Here is a 20,728-nt window from a genome sequence, read left to right as displayed (position 1 = left end):
GGCCTCTGTCCGAGTCAATGGTTTCCGTGACCCCATATCTGGGAATAATCTGCTCTAATAGGGTCTTGATCACTGTGCCGTTGCTCTTGCCGTAGGGAATGCCTCTACATAATGGGTTAGGTGATCCACTATTACCAATAGATATTTATACCTCCCAGTCTTTGGTAACTCAGTAAAGTCTAGTTGGATGTTAGCAAATGGCCGGTATGCTGTAGGTCGTCCCCCCATTAAGGTTTTTCTTAAATTGGCCTTATTTACTTTTAGGCAGGTAACGCACCCCCTCACTACCTGCTTTGCCAAGTTATCTGCCCCAATACACATATGTTTGGTGGCAAATTGATCTACTAATGCTTGTGCCCCCCAATGTGTTTTGCTATGTATTCTCCTCATAATATCCATAGCTATGGATTTAGGCAGTACAGTTCTATTATCCTCTGGAAGTCGCCATTCCCCTTCTGGGTCTTCTCTCAACCCCATTCCTTTCATCTTTTCTTCTTCCTGCATAGTAAAACTATATATCTTTTGCAAATTCCCTCTGCTAGTCTCACGCTCTTTTATTTCAGCCTTCGGATCTTTCTGGGGGGTAGATTGTGACGTCTGCAAAGCAGCCCTTCTTGCTTCCTGATCTGCTGCATTATTTCCCCTGCTTTTAAAATCCAATCCCTTTTGATGCCCTTTCAGGTGAACAACAGCAATTTTCCTAGGTCCCCTCAAGGCCTTCAGCAGTTTCCTGATTAGATCCTGGTGAACCAGGTTTTTTCCCTGGGAGTTTATCAACCCCCGTTCTTCCCATATTTTCCCAAAAGTGTGTATAATCCCATAGGCATATTTTGAGTCAGTATAGATGGTACCTGATTTATCCTTCAACAACTGCAATGCCCGCAGTACAGCATAAAGTTCACAGGCCTGCGCCGACCAAGATCCACTTAGAGGGCCTGATTCGATAACTGCAAGTCCTTCTCTCCCAACTATTGCATAGCCAGAGACCTTTTTTTCCATTAATTACTCACGATGAGCCATCTACAAACAACCTACCCCCCTCTGGGGAGATGGGGTACTGTTTAACCCTTATCGGTGTCTCTGGATATTTAATGATTACCGAGAAGGGGGGTATATTCAACCTTCCTACACTATCAGGAGTGTACCATACTTCTGAGTTAATTTTTTCCTCATCCTCTGCCCTCAAGGGACAGAGTTTTATTTTGATTTCCTCATTTACTACTTCTATATTAATACCCATTTCTATAATTAAGTCTCTCCCTAACAAATTATAATCTGCTTCTGGTACTAGCAGAAGGTTCCCTATTCCCATTTTGGACCTCGATTCCACCAGTACATTCTTAATAACAGGGACTTCAAAGGGCTCCCCCTTCGCCCCTACCACTTGAGCAGTTTCCTTTGATATCTTACATCCCTCCGGTAGTACCTGGACTGTCGATCGCTCAGCTCCAGTATCTACTAAAAACTCAAATTTCTGCTGCTGAGGACCTATTTTTAATTTTATCAAGGGCTCCTGATGTTTTCGTGTCCCCAGCAAATGAAGCCCCTGACTCCTTCAGTCCTCTTTGAAGACTCTCTCATCCCTCAGCCGCTTCCTGCAGTTTCTCCGAAAGTGTCCTTTATTTCCATAGTAGAAACATACGCCTCTATCCTTTTTCTCTACCCAGGGAACCCCTCCCCCATTTCTCTGGGCCACTTGACTTGTTTTGGGAGGGGCATCAATTCTCCTAGTCTCCCTTACTGCTGCCACCATCATTCTTACTTGTCTCTTGTGACTCTCTTCATCTCTTCTCACACATACCTTCTGTGCTTCCCTCAATAGTTCATCCAGGTCTCTATCTTGCCAATTATCTAATTTTTCTAACTTCTTTCTGATATCTTCCCACGATTTAGCCACAAATTGTGTTTTTAGTAGTGCTTGCTCTAACGGTGTCTCAGGATCTAAGCCCGAGTACATCTACAGGTTTTGGTTTGTTTTTTTTTGTTGTGGGTTTTTTTTTTTTTTTTTTTTGTTTTTGTTTTTTTTTTTTTTTGTTTTGTTTTGTTTGTTTTTTGGTTTTGTTTTTTGGTTTTGTTTTTTGTTTTTTTTTTTTTTTTTCTCAAGCGTTCTAGCTAATCCGTAGGTGTCTCCTCCTTTTTCTGTCTCTCATTAAATGCTTTGTTGATGTTCTGCCCCGTAGGCACCGCTTCCCGGATCCCCTGTACTATTATCCCCCTCAGATCCTGCATATTGATTCTGTGATCCTGCTGCTGATGATTCCAATTGGGATCCTGCAAAGGCCACTTGGTGTCTGCTAAAGGTCCTTGTGCATGTTGTGAATCTCATATCTGCATCCTCACTCGTCTAATCATATTTCTTTCCTCGGCCGTGAAGAGAATATTCAATATGGCTTGCAACTCGCCCCAAGTATAAATACTGGGTCCCAAAAATTGGTCCAGTCTCTCGGCCACCCCCAAAGGATCTTCCAGGAGGCTCCCCATCTCCCTCTTAAATTCCCGAACATCCCCAGAACTCAAAGGTACTGAAACAAACCCTATCACTGGGTGAGGTCCCTGCCCCCCCCCCCCACAGGCATTTCTCTTAGGGGATATAGGTTATGCTGTCTAGCCCGACCTCGGGTTATGGGTCCCTGCACTTCCTCAGGGGGCTCGGGATTACTCCCTGCTTCATGAGGCTCCATTGGAGGTGCATCTGGAATCTGGGGTTTCTGAGGGGATATGTAAGGAGGTGGGAGTAGTAAGGCTTCTTCCTCTTTACTCCTGTCTTTCTTTCGTCCTCCCTCGTTGAGGGGAAACAGGAGCACTTCACCCCCAGGTCTTGTAACCCATACATTAGCATATTCACTTTCTTCCAGACTAAAAGGAATTTTAGTGTTTACCCACAAGTTGAGTTTTTGCCTCACCCAATCTTCTGATGATCCAAAAATAGGCTAAAAAATATTCCAGGAAATCTCTTTTCCACCCCATACTACCACACAATAATGGATCATTTTAGCTTTATCTTTACCCCCTGTGTTAGGGTAATGTTTCCAATTGTCTAATATGAACCCCAGTGGGCTATCTGTTTTATGGGAGTAGAGGGCCTGCTCTTCCCCTGTCCCATCTTCTGGAGTGCCCTCACACAAGTGTGGTGCAGAAATCACTCGCTTCCCCTTGTTCGTGGCTCACGCCCTCTCGGACAATGAGAACCACACTACTGAGGGTCCACAATCGCTTGGAAAATCCGAGCTGCCAGTTCTCCTCTCACACACACACACACTCGCAGCACTCCAGGATACCTGACCTAGACCGAACGGAATCTTCCACACAGATACTCACGCGTCTTGCGTCTTCGTCCGGACCTTTGTGCACAAAGTTTATAGGGTCTGCTGGCCTCCTTTGCCTAATGCTTTGAATTTAGGTTCGTCGGTCCAACCGAGACAGGAATCGGGTCTACCAGGGCCGCCGACTGATCGGCGGGGCGCCCCCCAGGCAGAACCAAAAGTCCTATCTTGCAGGTGGATCCGAGTCACGGCACCAAATTGTAATAGACTATGAACACGAAGAAAAGTTCCAATAGGAATTTATTACATTGCAGCAGGCAAAGCAAAGGCAAATACAGCGCTGGATGGCAGGGAAGTCTCGCTCCACCAACTGCCGTGCCTTGGCAGGTTTTTCAGTCTTGCTTTTATCTTGCTTCTTTCCTCCGATGATGTATGTGTGACGTGTTGCTAGGAGGGTCTCTTTCTGTCCCTCGGTGGTCGCAGAGATGAAGGCTGTAGTTGTAAGCTGGAATTCCTGAAACTTAAAGCTGATTAAGCAAGTAGAGAAGGAATGGGCAAGGGTCTGTTTGCCTATAAGCTTAGATAGCGACATAGTAACTTCCTGTTATCTTGAGTTATTTGATCTGCAGTGAACAAAAAATAGTTAATGTTTATCACAGAACCACCAGAATTGTTTCAGCTAAACAGCAATATTGGCCCAGGAACAGAATGGCCATGAGTAGGCACGGGCTGGAATTAGAAGAAAGTTTCTGTCCTCCAGAGGAGTAAAATTTGGTGAGCAGTTATGGAATTGTAGGGAGGACAGCATTGAAGTATTTTTATTATTAAAATTGGTAAATTGATGAATTGACTAATGAAGTGACAAACAATACAGAGATTTGAGCTTGGTAATTTGGAATCTTCCACTTAGGCTGTTTATAACAGCTTGCATTCTTTGGAATCGAGTACATAGATTTAAAGGAATTGGGGGGTTTATGGGATTTTTTGCTCGGTTTGGTGGGGTTTGTGCTGTTAGGGGAAATACTTGTTAGCTGCAAGGGATAATTTCTTAATACTAAATCAGGAAATGGACAACCCAAATAACTGAGGGGCTGCTGGAGACATCCTTGCTTTAGTATGATTATTTTAGCAAATCTGTAACAAAGTGTAGTATGAGATGTAATTGTAACAAAGTAGGATTGTAGAGATTAAAGTGAGCAGTATAAGCAAGGGAGAAATGTTCTGATACTTTAATAATCCCCAAAACATCTCCAAAGTGTGAGAACATAAAGCAATAAACTATACGGGATGTGTGAGTGCTTAGAGATGCAAATCTGGATTATGGGTTTGTGTGTGGTCAGCTAATTTACCACCTCTAATTTAGCAAAATGTGACGCCTGGATACTCATCCTCATGTTCTAGCCAAGTGAACTGAGGAGGGTCTGACAAGCAGGTCATGCTCAGCTCCCCTGTGGTCCCTGCATTTCTGCTCTGCACATCTCTGAAAGCAATCTAAAGTTTATTTCTGATTGCAGCAGAGGAAAAATGCAATTCCTGATTTATTTTCCTTTTGGTTTTGTGGGTTGGTGCGTTTGAGTTTGTTGGGGGTTAAGTTTTAGAATTTTCCCCCCCCCCCATAAGTTGCTAAGAGACTAAATACTAATGATTAAAGGGTACTTGACCCACACAAAAGGTAGTAGATCACTTAGTCTGAGGGTGAGGAAAAGGCTCCGGGGCTCCGGGGCTCCAGGAGCTGAGGGTGGTCTCTTCTGCCCTCGGTCTCGGAGAGGAGGGTCGGGCGACTGCTGGCTGCGTGAGGAGCCCACTGTTAACAGAGGGTCCGGTCTGGGGAATTCTATCATCTGCTGGAGCACCCAGGAATTCGGAGCCCCTCGCCTGCCCTGCTGGAGCTGGGTCAGCCCCATCCAGCCGCCGCGGCTCCTTCAGCACTGCTCACTTTGCCTGCCGGGACACCCCCCTGCCTGCTGGGACATCCCACCGTTTCCAGCCATCAGCCCGGGAGTTTCCACCGTTTCGGCTTAGTGCTCTCGGGGTCCTCCTAAGAGATCAGACTGCCTGGGGCTTGTGAGACAAAGACCCTTGGGGTTCTTGGTTCTGTTTATTATTATTATTATTATTATTATTATTATTATTATTATTGCTGTTGTTGTTTGTTTGTCCTGTTATATTTACTAGTAAAGGACTGTTATTCCTTTCCCATAGCTCTGACTGAAAAGCCTTTTTAATGTTCTAAATTATAATAACTTGGCGGGAAGGGATTGGAATTCCCCATTCCTAGAGAGGCCCTGCCCCTCTCTAACAGATACCTGTCTTTCAAACCAAAACAGGGTTTTATGGATTTTGGTTTTATGGATTCAGCTCCTTTGTGGTTTAGTGATTTGAAAGAAGATGGTAAGTTCAGATGCACAGCTCATGCTGCCAGAGCTTGATAGCTAGCCTTGTGAAAATGAGGGATTTGTTCTGTGCTTGACAACAGTACAACAAAATGTTAACTGTTCGGCATTTTTAAAGAATTCAGATGTTAAGGAAATGAGAGATGTTTACCTAAAACCCTGCTATCAAAGTAAAGCCTTATGAATACTACAGTGAAGGACTGTGCTTTTCTTACTGACAAGAAATTTTCTTGAATGAGTGAAACTCTATTAACTTCAGTGGAATTAAAACTGACACTAAGCTCACCTGCTCTGTTTCACAAGAGAGATTTCTTTTGAGTCAGCAGAATTAAGTAGTACTATAGCACTAATGAGGCCTCTTGAGCATTATTTGGCTCTTACAAAACAAAAATTGTGATCAATTAACTGCAAATGAATTGGTAGTAGCATATGTGTCTGAAAGCAATCCAGTTCTAGAGAGCTAAATGGGCTGATCAATGTCAGCGCTGGCTCTCCCCAGCACTCCGAGAGCTGTGATGCAAACTTTCATTTGGCTTCCAGATGGATCATCAGAAGAAATAAGGATCATGTGGAAATTCAGAAAATTAAGCAGGCCCAATGCCTAAAACTGCTAGGATGGCCCTTGCCTCTGTGAGAGAGCATAGGCAGTGGCAGCAGCAGGCACGTGCCCATCTCTGGTAATAAACAGAGGGAAGGGACCTCAGGGACTCTGTAATTGTGGGAAGCATAGAGAAAAGAATGATCAGTCCCTCATCTACAAACCATCTTTCAGCAGGTGACGTGGTTCTTAGAGAACGTAATGGTTGTGTTATCATGGGAAGAGAAGGAAATAAATCTTGGTGTAGCACTGTGCTGGGAAGGATCGGTTTGGTGTGCCAAGCTTGGTTTTAAAAAGAATGACAATTTGGTGAAATACACTTCAAGGGCCCTATGTGATCTCGTAGCAGCAGCACTTGATTGACCAAGGAGAACCGTTCTACCCAAGCATGGCTGTGGATGCAGTTCTGGGTCTGATCAATGATTAAAAGATACCATAAATAAATATCAGATTCTTTATTTAATGTTTGTTAGCTTACAAGCTTCAGAAAATGTGAATGTTTAGGAAATATTTAGATGAATCTCTTATGGTAGGTGTTAGCTTCTATTTATTATTATCTTCCTTTGATGATTTCTGCTTTACAGATGAAAAAGTAACCACTTTTCTTGTGATAAGGAAACCAGGCAACGGATGTTTTAGGAGGAACTTTGGAACAATTTGAGAATACTCATCTAACTAGTGTGAAAAATGCTAATCACTTGTTTTTAAAATTTTGAAAGTTTAATAGTAAATAAGATGGTTATAAAAATAGAATTAGAGTAAAAAAATGGAACAATTAGAGTTAGGACAATACGAGACAATAAAAACAAAGTTATGGACGTCTGGGTGCCTCCCCGAGCAAAAAAGCTCTGGAGAAGGACCTCTGTTAACAAAGGGTTATCTCTTAAAAGCAATAGCCTGTTGAATATTCATACATTTCATACATGATGCATAAATTCCATTCAAGCAAAGAATTGTCTCTGGTTAGTATCACTTTTTTTTTTTTCCTTTAATCTCTATGGCATCTTCAGGGCTGAGCGAGGCAGGAGGAGTTGGTCTCTTCTGATAAGGAAGTAGTAAATTCTTTTTTCTCTGAAAGATTTACATTTTCCTGTGGTTGGTATATAAAAACTACATTTTAACTACAAAACTACATTTACCATACTATTAAAATATTAATACAACATTAACAATCAATACAACATAATACATATAGTAAATATCTTGCGTAGAGCCATATAATATGCACTTTTCACACTAGGAACCCTGCAACCTACAAAATCACAAATGGCACATAGAGAAGTTGTCAGATTGACTGTTCACTCACTCTGTCTAAAGAGCAGTTCAGGACTACCAGGCAAGGTGGTAGGAGTCAGGTTCCAAGAATGGAAATCTGGTGGTTCATTGTGCAAAGAGTTATATTTTGTGAAGTTCCCAGCTGAAGGATCTGTGTTAAAGTGAGGCAGGGATCATAGCATGACACAGAGAGGGATGCATGGAGTGTGTATAGTGCCAGGAACAGAGGACCTTTCTTGATCCCAAGTCTACCCTGGAGCTCAGTATAAGCATCAAGCCAGGCTATGTGTTCCAGTTCTGTGAGTTTTGTGAGAGTTAGTCTGCTCAGATAATCAATCTCCAGCACATCCTACCAGCAGGGACAGTGTTGCCCTGAGATTTTAGCCTTCTGATTGTTTGCATTTTTGTAGTGGAGTCTCTCATGGATTGTAACATAAACAAAGTGATTGTTTTCACATTCTTCTTTGGAGGAGGGACAATTGCTGGACGCCAGTGGGGTCGGAGAGGTGGCAGCCTCATTCTCCAATCCCTGGTCATTGTCCAGAAACTATAAAAATCGAGGTCAAGAAATAAACTGACTTCTTTTTGCCCTGCATACAGACTGTGTGAGTATCACTCTTTTTCGTGTCCTCTAGTGACAGGACACTGCTCTTGCTTCCTCCTCCCTCCCTGATGGGAGCTTGGGGAATTTAATGGCTGAGTGGGGTCATTGCTGCAGCAGGACACAGACCCCAGGGTCTCTTGATCGGTGCTTCTGGGTGTGGGAGAAAGCTGACATTTCTGTGCTCTGTTAAAAAGGCTGAGTGCTGTGGTTATTTTATTGGTTTGTTCTGGTTTAGTTTTCAAAATTGGTTGATAGGCAAATTTGAGGAATAGTGCCATCAGCTGGGAAGTATTTTCTGTAACTGAAAACATCACATGGTTAGATAGCAGTGCTCAAGGCTCTGTAATGTATGTTATAGCAGCACTGAGCTGGTGGGGGTATGTTTATTATTGAGGTTTGTTTGTAAGGATTTACTAGTGTGCTATGGACTGTTCACCTCTGTGGATCTGTAGTCAGGCTTCTGGCTACAATCTGCTGCTGAGGATTATTGGGTTCATATCTGTGAAGGCATTAGACAGGGAGGTGTTAACTGACGTGAACATTATTTGTAATTATTAGATGAAAGCTTCATATGACATAAGGCATGGGCTGCGTTTCTAGGTCATTCTATAAAACAGCAATGAAACTGCTGAAAGCACAGTTAGAAATGTTAATAATTGTGAATCAGCTTTGTGAGATGCTTAAGATGAAATTGCAGTCTGAATTACTTTAATTTCTCCAGCTGCACAGCCTGTGCATGCAGATCACTGTGGGAATAGAAAGGTGATTTGTTTCATTGCTCTCTTTGGGCTTGTAGAGTTTTGCAAATGAACATTTACAAACCTGTGTTTTTTCTTTATTCTCTTTCTGTCTTTTTTTTTTTCCCCCTTTTGTCTTCCAACAGGAATGTCCTAGTGGGGTTGTTAACGAAGAAACATTCAAACAGATCTATGCACAGTTTTTTCCTCATGGAGGTAAGTGGAGTGCTTTGTGCCTGTCAGGGTTCTTGAAGCCCTAACATTGCCTACTGCCAGGTGGCTGCAAAACTGCTGCAGATTATCTGCATGAGAAATGGGAATTGAGCTGAAGCTTTGAGGGGTTTTAAGCAGAAGCACAGACATCACGGTAATAAAATTTTAGCCCCTTTGAACAGTTATTTCACACAGAAAAACCCCCATAAAGATTGCCCCTCAATGTCATCTCTTTATTCCCCAATCCAAAGTAGAAACTGGGGGTTGATGCTTTGTTCTATTCTGACTTTCTGTTGGCAGAAAGGGAAATTGCTTCCCCCCAGTGTGTCTTTGCTTCCCTTCTGTTGGACTGCTGGGCATGTAGTGTCTAGCACAGGAGAGTCCCAGACTTCTTTTTGGCCTGAAAATTAATCAAAACCTCCTTAAAATTCTTAAAACAATTTTTAATTGATAAGTAAACTCCTGGCTACCTGAAATGATCATTTTTGGTGTTTATGTGACTAAGACAGGGCCATGTCATGAATGGGCATATTAAGGTATTGTATTAAATCTCTCAAATGATACATGTTCTTGCCTTCTAAAAACGTCAAGAATCTATATATTCTAACTGGATATGTTCTGTGGGGATGCTGTCGTCAAATTGAAAGAAGTGAGTAATTTAAGTGGTTTTTTAGCAAAAGATTAAGTACTTGAGGCTTTCCAAAATATCTCACTCTGTAGTAGCTGCAGAACACGCTCTTTGGGGAATGATGACTGACCTTTCTGCAAGGATGTATGTGTGCATGTGCATTTACCTAAAGAAGGTCATTAACAAGTGTTTTTTCAACTAAATTTCTAAATAGAACACATTATGCTTATGTTTTACAACCCATGTGACCTCAAAAATGTACACCTATAAAAAGTTTGCATTAAATTTCAGTATGAACTTGATGATTTCCTGTTGTGATTTTCTAAACCCAGCAGTTTAAGATTCAAAAGGACAAAAATATTCCTCTAGGTGAGATTGCTCTCCAGCAGCCATGGGTCAAACTCAAGTAACTGGAGCAAGACCCTTCTGAAGTTGAGCATTCCCTGGGGGTCTCTGCTGTGTCTCCCACAAAACAAAAAGGTAGAAAAAGAATGCTGCATATTGAAGTCACTCTTTGGTATTTTTGCTGTGTTCACCACCATTCGAACTAGAGACACTGTGGGATGATTGGGGATTTTCTGCTCTTTCTGCCCCAAAATCCAAATAGTTTCCAGTGTAATAAAAGCTTTTGCGTTTCAAGGCAGTTTTGAGGGAGGATGCCTAGATTTTGCAAGACCATGATAACATTTATTGATTCATAGAACACTGGGTAATGCTTCAGGGTTGAGTTATATACAGAAGGAAAATATGTTCATAACTTGTTTAGAGCCATGGGGTGTGATGAGCTGCTGTCCCTGCCCTTTGTGCCTTTCAGATGCCAGCACGTATGCACATTACCTCTTCAATGCCTTCGACACTACACAGAATGGCTCAGTGAAGTTCGAGGTGATTACTTTGCGTCTTCCTTCCATTCTACTTTCTCAGTTTTGTGCTTTTTAACCTTTTTTGTCCAGTTTTCATTGCAAAGTAGTAAGAGTTGTTGGATTAAATTTTGGAGATTTCAGTCTAAAGTCAGTCGATATTTTCAAATCTGGTTCAAATTAGTTTATGCAGATGAAGTTCCATGTCAGTAAAAAAAGATCTAGATTGTGCTAGTCAGGATCAGAGGGAGAAAGTGCAGAGGTTTATGCAGCAGAGTGGAGTGGCTGAGGAGAGTTCCATGTGAAATGAGATGAGGGACAGAGAAAACTTGCATCTTGTCATCTGCAGTCATCATGCATTGCATGATGCATTGAACAAGCATCTCAGGTACTTGGAAACTAAATGCGCCCTTTAACTAAAAAGGCATGTTGTAGTGGCTGCATACAACCTCTCTTCATGCTCAGCTCATAGCTGTAGGTGTGCAGCAAAGGGATATATTAAGTCATAGACTTCTGGAGGATGAACTTCATAATTTTGAAGACTATGAAACTCCTATAAAACTACAAATCATAGGCAGTTTTGCCTTTGCTGTCAAATGTCCAAAAACCTCTGGTAATTTCCAGATAAGACTGGGAAATGTGTTTGTTCATTAAATGTAAAATGGGGGTGTTTCCATATGTATCTGTGTGTCTCTGTGGCAAGGGCTGCAGTGGGAAGTTCACATGCAGCAGCTCCTCAGTAATTAAAGGTGTTCAGAAACCTAAACAGACTGAGAACAGAAAGATACTGTTAAAATAACAAAAACAACAAACTAACAAAAAACCCAAACAAAATTTAAAAAAAAACCCAAACCCACACAACAAAAACCACAACCAAACCTAGAAAATGCTGAACTTTCATTCCTGGCAGATATGTCTCTTAACTGGTTGTCAAACAGAAGAATTTTGTCCCCTTTCTTGTATTATTTAACATATTCAAATTCCTTGGAGGCTTGGCAAAAAGGAGCAGAGGTTTCTAAGCAGTGCTGCGCTGCCCCATGCAGAGTTCATGGAGATGAATAAAGATATTAAATGAGTTACCAGAACCCGTATATCTCTGTTTGCCTGAAGGTCTGCCTGTGCTAAAAATCCCCTGTAGCTATGTGACTATCAGTGCCTGAGCCACCATGCAGTATAATTAATAAATCACAATTATCAGAAGCAGTAAATTTACTGTAAACAAAGAAAACCAATGAAAATTATGTGTGCCACACTGAGTAATTAGTAGTGGGAATCACATCTGGTCAAGTCTGGCCTATTTTGGCAGACAACAAAATCTAAGGCTCCCTATGTCAGAGGAGTTTATCTCTCAGATAGGATTTTCTCCCTTCTTTGTGAGCACCTCGATCTGGAGGTAAGAAAGCATCAACTTCTATTTCCACAGACACAATCCATCTGTGTTTAACCAAATGGTGGCAATCTGAGTGACAGCCCCTTGCAGCAGGGAGGAGAAAGGCTGCTGGAGCATGTGGCAGTGCTCTTAAAAAGCAGACATCCCAGTGATTGTTTCAACCATTGAGTTCAGTCAGACAGGACTCATTTTTGGAAAAAGGAGCCAGAAGAGGTTGATAAGTATATGCTGCATCCTAAAAAGATAAATATTTAGACTGACATTGTATGAAGAGGGTGATTTAGAAAAGGATACTATGAGAATTCACACCTCTCTCTCCTCCCCAAACCAGGATTTTGTGATGGCATTGTCCATTCTCCTGCGGGGAACTGTCCACGAAAAGCTGAGATGGACATTTAATCTGTATGACATAAATAAGGATGGCTATATAAACAAGGAGGTAAGGCTGTTCCTGACAAATGTGGTTGATTTTGGAAGGGAGAGTTGATTGGGTTTTGTTGCAGAACACAATTAATTTTACATGCAGCTAATTAAATGCAAATCAGAACGGACTCAAGCATTTGTCTGTGTCTAAGCAAAGTGCAGAGTGATCTTATTGCATAATTTTCCAGACATATTTTTCTGCATTATGGTGTCTTTAATGAATTGTGTTAGCCAGGAGCAAAATGTTGATTACAGCTCTGAGCCACATAACCTTTGTGAAGGGGAGGGTGAGGGTGCAGTACATGGTGACTGAGGCTCAAGGGCTTGCTTTCTGCATGGGAAGATACTGTGGGTGTCATCTGAAGCTGTACAAGCCTCCAACACCATTCCCAAATCCTGCAGTGTCATCTGTTTTTGTCTTCTTATCTGGTATTCTTGTTTCCCGTTGTGGGAAGCCTTGGTTTTGAGCGTGGTGACCTTGAATATGTGTCAAATGCATCTTGGTCAACTCTAACCTATTGTGCATCCCTGGAGGGTTTGCAGTTACAGCCACTGGTTGTGGATCTGAGGGGTAATTTGTGCAAGGTGAAGGGAGGGACCAGATTCCCAGTTCCAGCTGTGCGAGTCCCTGGCCCTGGAGGAGGCCTTGAGACAGAGTTGTTGCCACAGCGCAGGGTGAGCACAACCCTTGTTCCCAGCACCTGCTGTGCCAGAGCCAGGCCAGGGGAGGGGAGGGAGCACTGGGAGCATGTGGCACAGCAGGGGCAGAGAGAAGCAATTCTTCCTACAGGATGTTTGTGTGTCTGGTACATCTGTCTCTGTGAACATGCGCAGGCATTCCAGGTGCTGGTTTGTCACAAGAGGAGGGTGAAGAATAAGGCAGTACAAGACAGAAATTGGCTCTCATTTATCTTAATTTCTTTTTTGTGCTTTTGTTGGCATGCTGCCATGGCAGGAAATGATGGATATCGTAAAGGCAATTTATGATATGATGGGAAAATACACGTATCCAGTGCTCAAAGAAGATGCACCAAGGCAGCACGTAGAAGTGTTTTTCCAGGTACCCGGGTTTTGATGCGTTTTTCTTAACACTTGAGCTATGCACGGGTAGACTTTCCTGGAAAGTTGAGTATATACTTTGTTATATATTCCAAAATAAACCCAAGCAACCACTCAGCCTAGCACTGCAATGCCTGCTGATTTCCTAGCTCCAGAAGTATCTCTCTGGTCTCTTAGCCTGACCCTTTGCCTTGGGATGTGCCACATCCAGTAAGTCTGAAGCCTCTGCATGTGTTGCAGCCCTTCTGTGCTGCTTCTCTCAACTGCCTTAAAGAATGACAGGAATGTGGGTAGGGGTTGGTCAGGCAGTGAATAAATAAATGATGGAATAAGGACAGAGGTTCTGGTGTGTGTCAAGAAAGCAGTTAGAGGTGACCTCAAAAGTGCTCCAAATCCCAAAGTAAACAAGTCCTTAGCAGCTGGCCAATCCAGCACTTAGTCTGTGAGCTACACTTGTTAAGTGCCCAACTTTATTCAGGTTGCATCAAGATACTGTACTGTAATCAATGTAAACTAAATTTTACATTATTTTATTTTGCAGAAAATGGATAAAAACAAAGATGGAGTTGTAACTCTAGATGAGTTTATTGAATCATGTCAGGAGGTAAGGACTAAATTATAACTGCAAGCAAGCTCTGTCTCATGTCACATCATTTGCTTCCCTTTGGATAAACCCTATTTGAGACAAGATGCTTCTCAGGATCCTGGGTTTTCCTTGCTATGTGAAATAAATAACAAAACCAAACCAAAACAGCTTCCAAACTGAGTTTGTGATGCCCTGTGAAGCCTGTGACTCAAAATTGATATAGGGTCAAGCAGAATATGGGAGATCATATCTCCATGTGCAGTGCTGGGACCAGTGCTTTTATTTTCCTGAGGGGACTATAGTGCCTCATTCTACAGACAAGCAGACAACTGTAGAGAAAGCTCTTAACTGTCTTAGGTTGTTTTGGGGTTCTGTTGGTTTGTTTTTGTTTGTTTGGTTTTGGTTTTTTCCCCTTCATTTTGAGAGTCTGCTACTGCCTCTGTGTGTTGCCCTAGATGTCCTTATCAGGTACATTACTGAAACTGCCCAGAGTCAAAGATATCTCAAATTCTTGTAATTACAGCATTGAGTTATAAAAGCAGCTGATGTTTTCACGGTCAAACATTATTAAAGCAAATGATGTCATCATAGCAATGATTTCAAATTTTGCTCTTTTGGAAGTAAGCCCCCTCCTGCAAATTCCATATATGAGGTTGGCTATGATGTGTTTTTGTTGGTATTTTTAGGACTGGCATAAAGAAACATCTGTATTAACATGCAATTGGCCTAATGTCTGTTGTCTTAGACCTTGATTGTGTGAATATTCGCTCAGAGAGATCTCTAATATTTAACCAGTACAATAATGGTGTAAAAGGCAACCTCTGCCTTTTGGAATGTTCACATTCGTGCACAGAATTGAATATTGGCCCTTCTGTGCCTTTCTGCACAAATTCTTTCCAGTTCTGCAGCCAGACAGCTCTTCTGTCCCTGGGCAAGGGGAAGGTGCTTGCTGTGGAGGGCTGGGCTGGCTTCTGCTGGTTGGGTGTCAAACCTAGCTCTGGCCACATCCAGTCCAAGTCACGGACTTCAGGCAGCAAAATCCTTGTTTAGCAGATGCATAATAGAAGTCTAATGTTTTTCAGTTACTTCATTCTTGGTCCCCCCTGATTGTTTGGCTTATTTTTGGCACCATCTTTATTTGATCGTTATTATCCTATTATGTGTATTATCCTTCACATTCTTAACTTGCCTGTAGGTGTGCATATGATCAGTGGTCTCAGTATTGAAGTGGCTTTACTTTACCTGTAACTGTTTTAATTCTCTGACCCCAGTTGTGTTGGGTTCCTTCTGCTGCCGTCCTGGCACTGGGAGCAGGGCAGGCTGATGCACTGTCAGCTGTTGTTTCCTGGCAGGCAGGAGCAAGCTCTGCAACACCAAGATTTATTCCTTTCATCTATATGAAGAACAAACCAAAGTATGCAGCAGTGCTCACCTGTGCCATTGCAGTGGCTCTGTGGACAGTGAAGCCCTGGCATGACCCTGGAGAGAGTGATTGGCTTCCCATGGCAGGTTATGCCTTGCACCCACTGAGTGAGCAGTGACAGGGATGATGCAGCGTCACAAAACAACTGAGAAATGCAGTGCAATAAATCTCTTAAGCTGCTCAATGTGGAAAATTGTTTTCATGTTACAGGCAAACATCTGTTCTAACTTTTGGAATAACTGAATTCCTGGGGGCTGGGGGGGAGGCCACCATTATGTTTTTGAGTACTAATCTGAGTCTTTTCTTGAATTACAACAATTCAGGAGAAATAATCCAGGATTTCCCTTGAGTTTGTCTGTAACTTTCTCATTTGGCTCTAGGAGCCTCAGAGAGGCTAAGGTTGCACAGATTTGATTGCATGTGTTTTGGGTCTGAGCTTGAATTTCTAGCAGGAAGTGCTCTCTCAAGGCAGTTTTCTTGTCGGTTCAAAACCTGCCATTCCATTTGGACTTGTGGAGTACATTAGCCAAGAGCACGTTTGCATACCTAGGGTCAGGGATATCTGAGGGTTGAGCACAGGCATCAACACGGTGCCCTGCCTGGCATAGCCTGTGCTGGACGTCAGGCTCAGGAAAAGACCCTGTGCTTGGTGTGCCTCAAACTAACCCAGGGCTGAAGCACGAGCCAGCTGCTGTGCTGAATCAGGCTTGGGCACTGAACCAGCCCCAGCTCACAGAGAGTGAAAGCATTCCCACAGCAAGGCTGCTGCCTGCAGGAGCAGCTACAGAGCTCCCTGGTGTCAAGGTAGAGCTATGAATTCTGCTTGTCCATGCTGGTTTCATGGAAATATTTTCTCCTTGCTTTCAGGACGACAATATCATGCGATCCTTACAGCTCTTTGAGAATGTCATGTAACGAGACGAGCACAGGAGGAGTCTGAGACTTCTATATAACAAAGATCTCCTTTCTGGGTGAAAGATTTTACAATTGAGCCATGTCCAGTGTGTGAGGATTTTGTATGACATGTCCAACCAAATGGCAACTGAATGCAACTGATCCCACCTCTTCTCCCCCAGAAGATGCTGGTGGACCTTTGTTTCATTTTGGAAGCATGTGAATATTTTAATAAATCCCTACAAGAGAGAACTGCTGCTCAAAGTTCAATGAGTAATACAGAGCATTGTTTTCTAGACAAGTCCTGCTTTTAATCTAGCGAGCTTAATTCCCTATGAGAGCACGTTGATAGCTATTCAGCCATCTATTGCAAGTGACAGCTCAGTCTGTACCTCCGTTCAGCACAATGTTCTGTGGATGTCTTGCCATTAATCTACTTTGACAAAACCCCAATCTACCAAGGCAGTCTGTGAAAAAATGAACAGTCAATGTTCTTGAGACATTAAACAGATAGCCCATGTAGCTGGTATCCCCATTTCTGCAGAGATCATGCTTATCCTCTCACATGCACTGGTGCCACCATGTTGACTTTGGTGGAGTTCTTCCTGAACATTTTAACCAGGAGGTCTTCATGACAGGGTGAGCCAGAAAGGAGCATAATATGATACACATAATAATATAAAAGTACAGAATAAATCCTGTTCAGGAATGGTAAGTTCCCAAGAGACCAGGCAGGTGTGTAAGGGCTGGTACAGAAAGATGAGCACCTGCTCTGGTCCCAGCCTCCTGCTGAGTCCCAGGGACACCAGGTGATGCTCCACTGTGCATCTCAGTAGCACCATGACCATGTACTCTGGTCCTTTTGCTGTAGTTTGGCACACACTTTCTAGGTTCATCACTGGACATTACAGTAAGGTCTTGCCCCTTTGGATTTATTTAAGCTTTCTTGTTTGACTTAGTGAAGAACAAAGATGCAGCTGTGTTTCAGCATACAGACCTTGGCATTCACAAAGTACCCAGCACATTTGAGTGGGAGCTCTTGAATTGTTATTAGCCTCAGAATGAGCTGCCATGCCTGTATTTTTTTTTTTTCCTACAAGGTGGTAGCATGCCTTGTAAAAGCCCCATTGGTTTAGGGGTTTTGTTTTTAATTAATAAAACAGAAAAGTTCATATAGTGAATTTACACCAAGGTTGGATGATGTGTCAGCTGGGGAACGTCAGAGCCTTCTGTGAAGAAGCCTCTTAGGCAAGCTGACCCACCAGAGTGCCATTGCCACCTCCAGGCAGACGATGGCTGAGAAGCAAAGGGAAGGAAGAAAACAGCCAACTTTTCCAGCTGCTCAAACCACGCAGATGGGACAGTCCCTGCCATAGTGCTATATCACTCCCATCTAGTAAGCATCTATTTTTATTGTATCACATACTATTTTACAGACAAACTGGTAGCACTGAAGATATATTTAAAAATTATGTAAGTGGAAGGTTTTTATAATACAGAATATGTAGAATGCCTCAGTTCTGTAGCCCTAATTTTATAAAAATTTCATCTATTGAGGCATTCTTGATTACAGAAGTAGGTCTGATCGTCCTAATACAATGATAACGCCAGTTCCCCAAGATGAGGCATTTGCAGCAGTGATCCAGCAGCTCTGGTGAAGGGCTGGGATTTGCAGGAGGGAGGCCATGCTGCGGGAGTACCTTTTCTCCAGTTGTTGGGTATTATCATTTAGGCTTTATTTAACAGGCACTTGGTAAAGACATCAGTTGTAGCTGAAATAATAAATGCACAGTTTACACCATTCCTTCTTGATTCTTCCTGCAATCACTTTAGCAAATGACAGAATCTAATATAATTACCAGGTTTTCCCTCCCATCAAAACTGCTTAGTCTAATTTTTTAAGCAGTTCATGTCAGCAGAGGGAGAAGTGGTCAGGACAATGGAAATGAAGGATTTGAATCAGGCTAGCACAGTGCCTTTTTCCTTTAATAGTCTTGCTTCAAGGGTGCTTATGAGATGGCTCATACAGATAGAAATGTTTGGAATGTGACCTTTTCAAAATAAAATATTATTAGTTGCTTGATGCCATTGTCCTTGAAGCTAAATTAATTTCTGGAGTTATTGTGATGAATTTGGCCTCAGCGGTGTTTGCTGGCCCTGCTGGCAGCAGTTCTGTGGTGGCTGCCTTTGTCACCAGGGTGGTCACTGCTTTCTCTCGAGTGTGGCTCCAGCTCAGCAGCAAACAGCTGGTGTCACTGTCCGTGCGTGCTGACATATATTACTGAAATCAGGGTACCAGTACCAGCCCTGCACTTCTGCTATCTCCTTTCCTGCTCCACTGTGCCTGCTTTTCATTGCCAGGAACAATGAGGGTGCATCAGAGAGGGAGATGCTGACAGCTACACCAAATCTTCCCTTAGAGGATAACGAGCTTTGATTTCTATCCCACCGGGGTAAAACCCCTCCCACACACCCCAGATGTTCAGGGCTGAGTTGAGCTCCATGTTTCCCCTGAAGCCCATAGTAGGTGACACAGAAGAACTTGCAAAGTGCCACCCACAGCTGAGTTTTCCCAAAGCTCAGATCGCAGAATCTATCTGTGTCAGAGTCCTTGCCATTGCAAATCCAATTATTTTCCTGATCCCGCTGTTTGTCCATGATCCCACTGTTACAGCCAGAGGCTGGGATGCACTGGTGTATAGAAGGCCTCTTGGTTTTCCATCAGCAGCTTCTGTCCATGGCAGGTGTGCTCCAGCCAGCAGGTGAGACATCAGTGACTGTGAGAGAGCTGCTCTCTGCATGGAAGTGGCTTTGGGTTTGCTTTTCACGTTTTCTGTGAATGTTACTCTACTGTAAACTTGCCAAGCCTCTGCTTGCTCATAAATGGGGCTTGCAATATTTATGACAAGCACTACTACAGATTTCTAAATAAAACACACTATGCTACTCCAGTCTACTACCCTCATCAATCCCCCTGCCAGTAGGCAGAAGGCAGTTTCTGTTACAGTCAGATTCTGTCAGTGCTATCAACTGTGCACATTTCCTCCAAGTTATGAATTTTTAAATAATGTCTGAATCAGGACTCTGACTGTTTCACTAGTTACAAACATTAGTCTGCATCTTCATGCCAGCATTTTATAAAGAAAGCCTTTCTAACATGCATTTTAGGTAACAGTCTATTGACAAATAGGAATGTGATAAATGATAATTAAAAAAAAAAAAAGGTACTGTGCCTGTTCTGTGGCTGTTTGTTTTCCTGTTCCTCTGAATGCAATGCACTATTGTGAATAACCATGAGCCAAAAGCTTGAGCCATAAATACCCTGAGGTTCAGGCATCGTGGGTAGTGGCATTTCCTGACTGCAATATGTGTTGAGAACAAAAACCCTTGTGTCTGTGGGTCACCTCTGATGAGATGGTAGCAGTAGTGTGTCAAACTTCTTCTTTATATAAGTGCCATGAAAGATCTAAGGAAATGTGCAAATAATGTAAATTGTGGTAACTAAAGCCATGTTAATGGATCAGCCATGTATAACTTCACTGTTACAAATGCTATTCTCTGACGGCAATTTGTATTCAATTTTGTTGAATGGTTTTAAAAATGTTGATTTTAATAATAAAAGGAAATACCTGCAGGAGGGCATCCTTTCTTAAACCCAGTATGTATTTTTTCTCAAGGGACACTGTCAGGTTAAAATTTGCAACTAAACTTTTAAAAGTGTAACTCAAACATGTATCCTTGGCGGGGGGTGGTGGTGGGGGGGGTGGAGGTGGGCTTTGAAACTGAACTGTGCTGTGAGCTAATGCATGCCAATGATTTATTTGCATCACTAATTCAGGGGTGCTCTTCCATCTGAGGTGGTAACATACACTGAACTGATAGTTTGGCCCTTGTGTAAAGTTCAGAAATGTTCTTCTTGCTGCACCACTGATAGTAACTTAGGGTGGTAAAAACTGAAAGCCTACAGGCATGTCTTCTCCCTTCCGCAGTTCTGCTTAAGTATAAGCAGGAAGGCAGACAATCGCATAGAAGAAAAAATGAAAACATTATTTTATGTTATAGATAAGAAAAATAACCCAAAACCTCACAGTGTCCCTTTAGCTTTGGTTTATTGTAAGCAATCATTCTGACACATGGAGGACTGCAGAAACGATTTTGCCAGACTATATATATGTGTGTACATATATATATATATGTTTGCTAAACTCCATTTTGTAGAGTATTATCTGTCTACCATTACATCCCAGGAAAACAAACATTCATCCATGCAGAAATATGAAAATAAAGGTGCCTGTGTGAAATGTGGTCTTGGTCACTGCAGTGCCTGCCCAGCACCTGCTCCTGCAGGCAACTCCTGCTCCCAGAGACAGCAGGGCCCTCTG

At 42.6% G+C, this 20,728-nt stretch overlaps 1 protein-coding gene across 10 annotated transcripts in view; it reads left to right on the top strand.

The window, feature by feature from the left end:
• LOC120759074 (Kv channel-interacting protein 1) overlaps window positions 1-20,004 on the top strand; it is a 332,257-nt gene extending 312,253 nt beyond the window's left edge. For all 10 annotated transcript variants that reach the window (XM_040077971.2, XM_058422429.1, XM_058422428.1 and 7 more), the window contains 6 exons: window positions 9,017-9,086; window positions 10,526-10,596; window positions 12,293-12,400; window positions 13,340-13,444; window positions 13,985-14,047; window positions 16,320-20,004. In XM_040077971.2, the coding sequence (XP_039933905.1) occupies window positions 9,017-9,086; window positions 10,526-10,596; window positions 12,293-12,400; window positions 13,340-13,444; window positions 13,985-14,047; window positions 16,320-16,367 (465 nt within the window). In that variant the 3' untranslated portion in view covers window positions 16,368-20,004. The remainder of the gene's footprint in view (window positions 1-9,016; window positions 9,087-10,525; window positions 10,597-12,292; window positions 12,401-13,339; window positions 13,445-13,984; window positions 14,048-16,319) is intronic.
• The last annotated feature ends 724 nt before the right edge of the window (window positions 20,005-20,728 follow it).

The sequence above is a fragment of the Hirundo rustica genome, chromosome 14 (genome assembly GCF_015227805.2).
Source record: "Hirundo rustica isolate bHirRus1 chromosome 14, bHirRus1.pri.v3, whole genome shotgun sequence".
Classification (NCBI taxonomy): Eukaryota; Metazoa; Chordata; class Aves; order Passeriformes; family Hirundinidae; genus Hirundo; species Hirundo rustica.
Note: the sequence above shows the minus strand (reverse complement) of the source record. Positions and strands in the feature narration are given on the sequence as shown.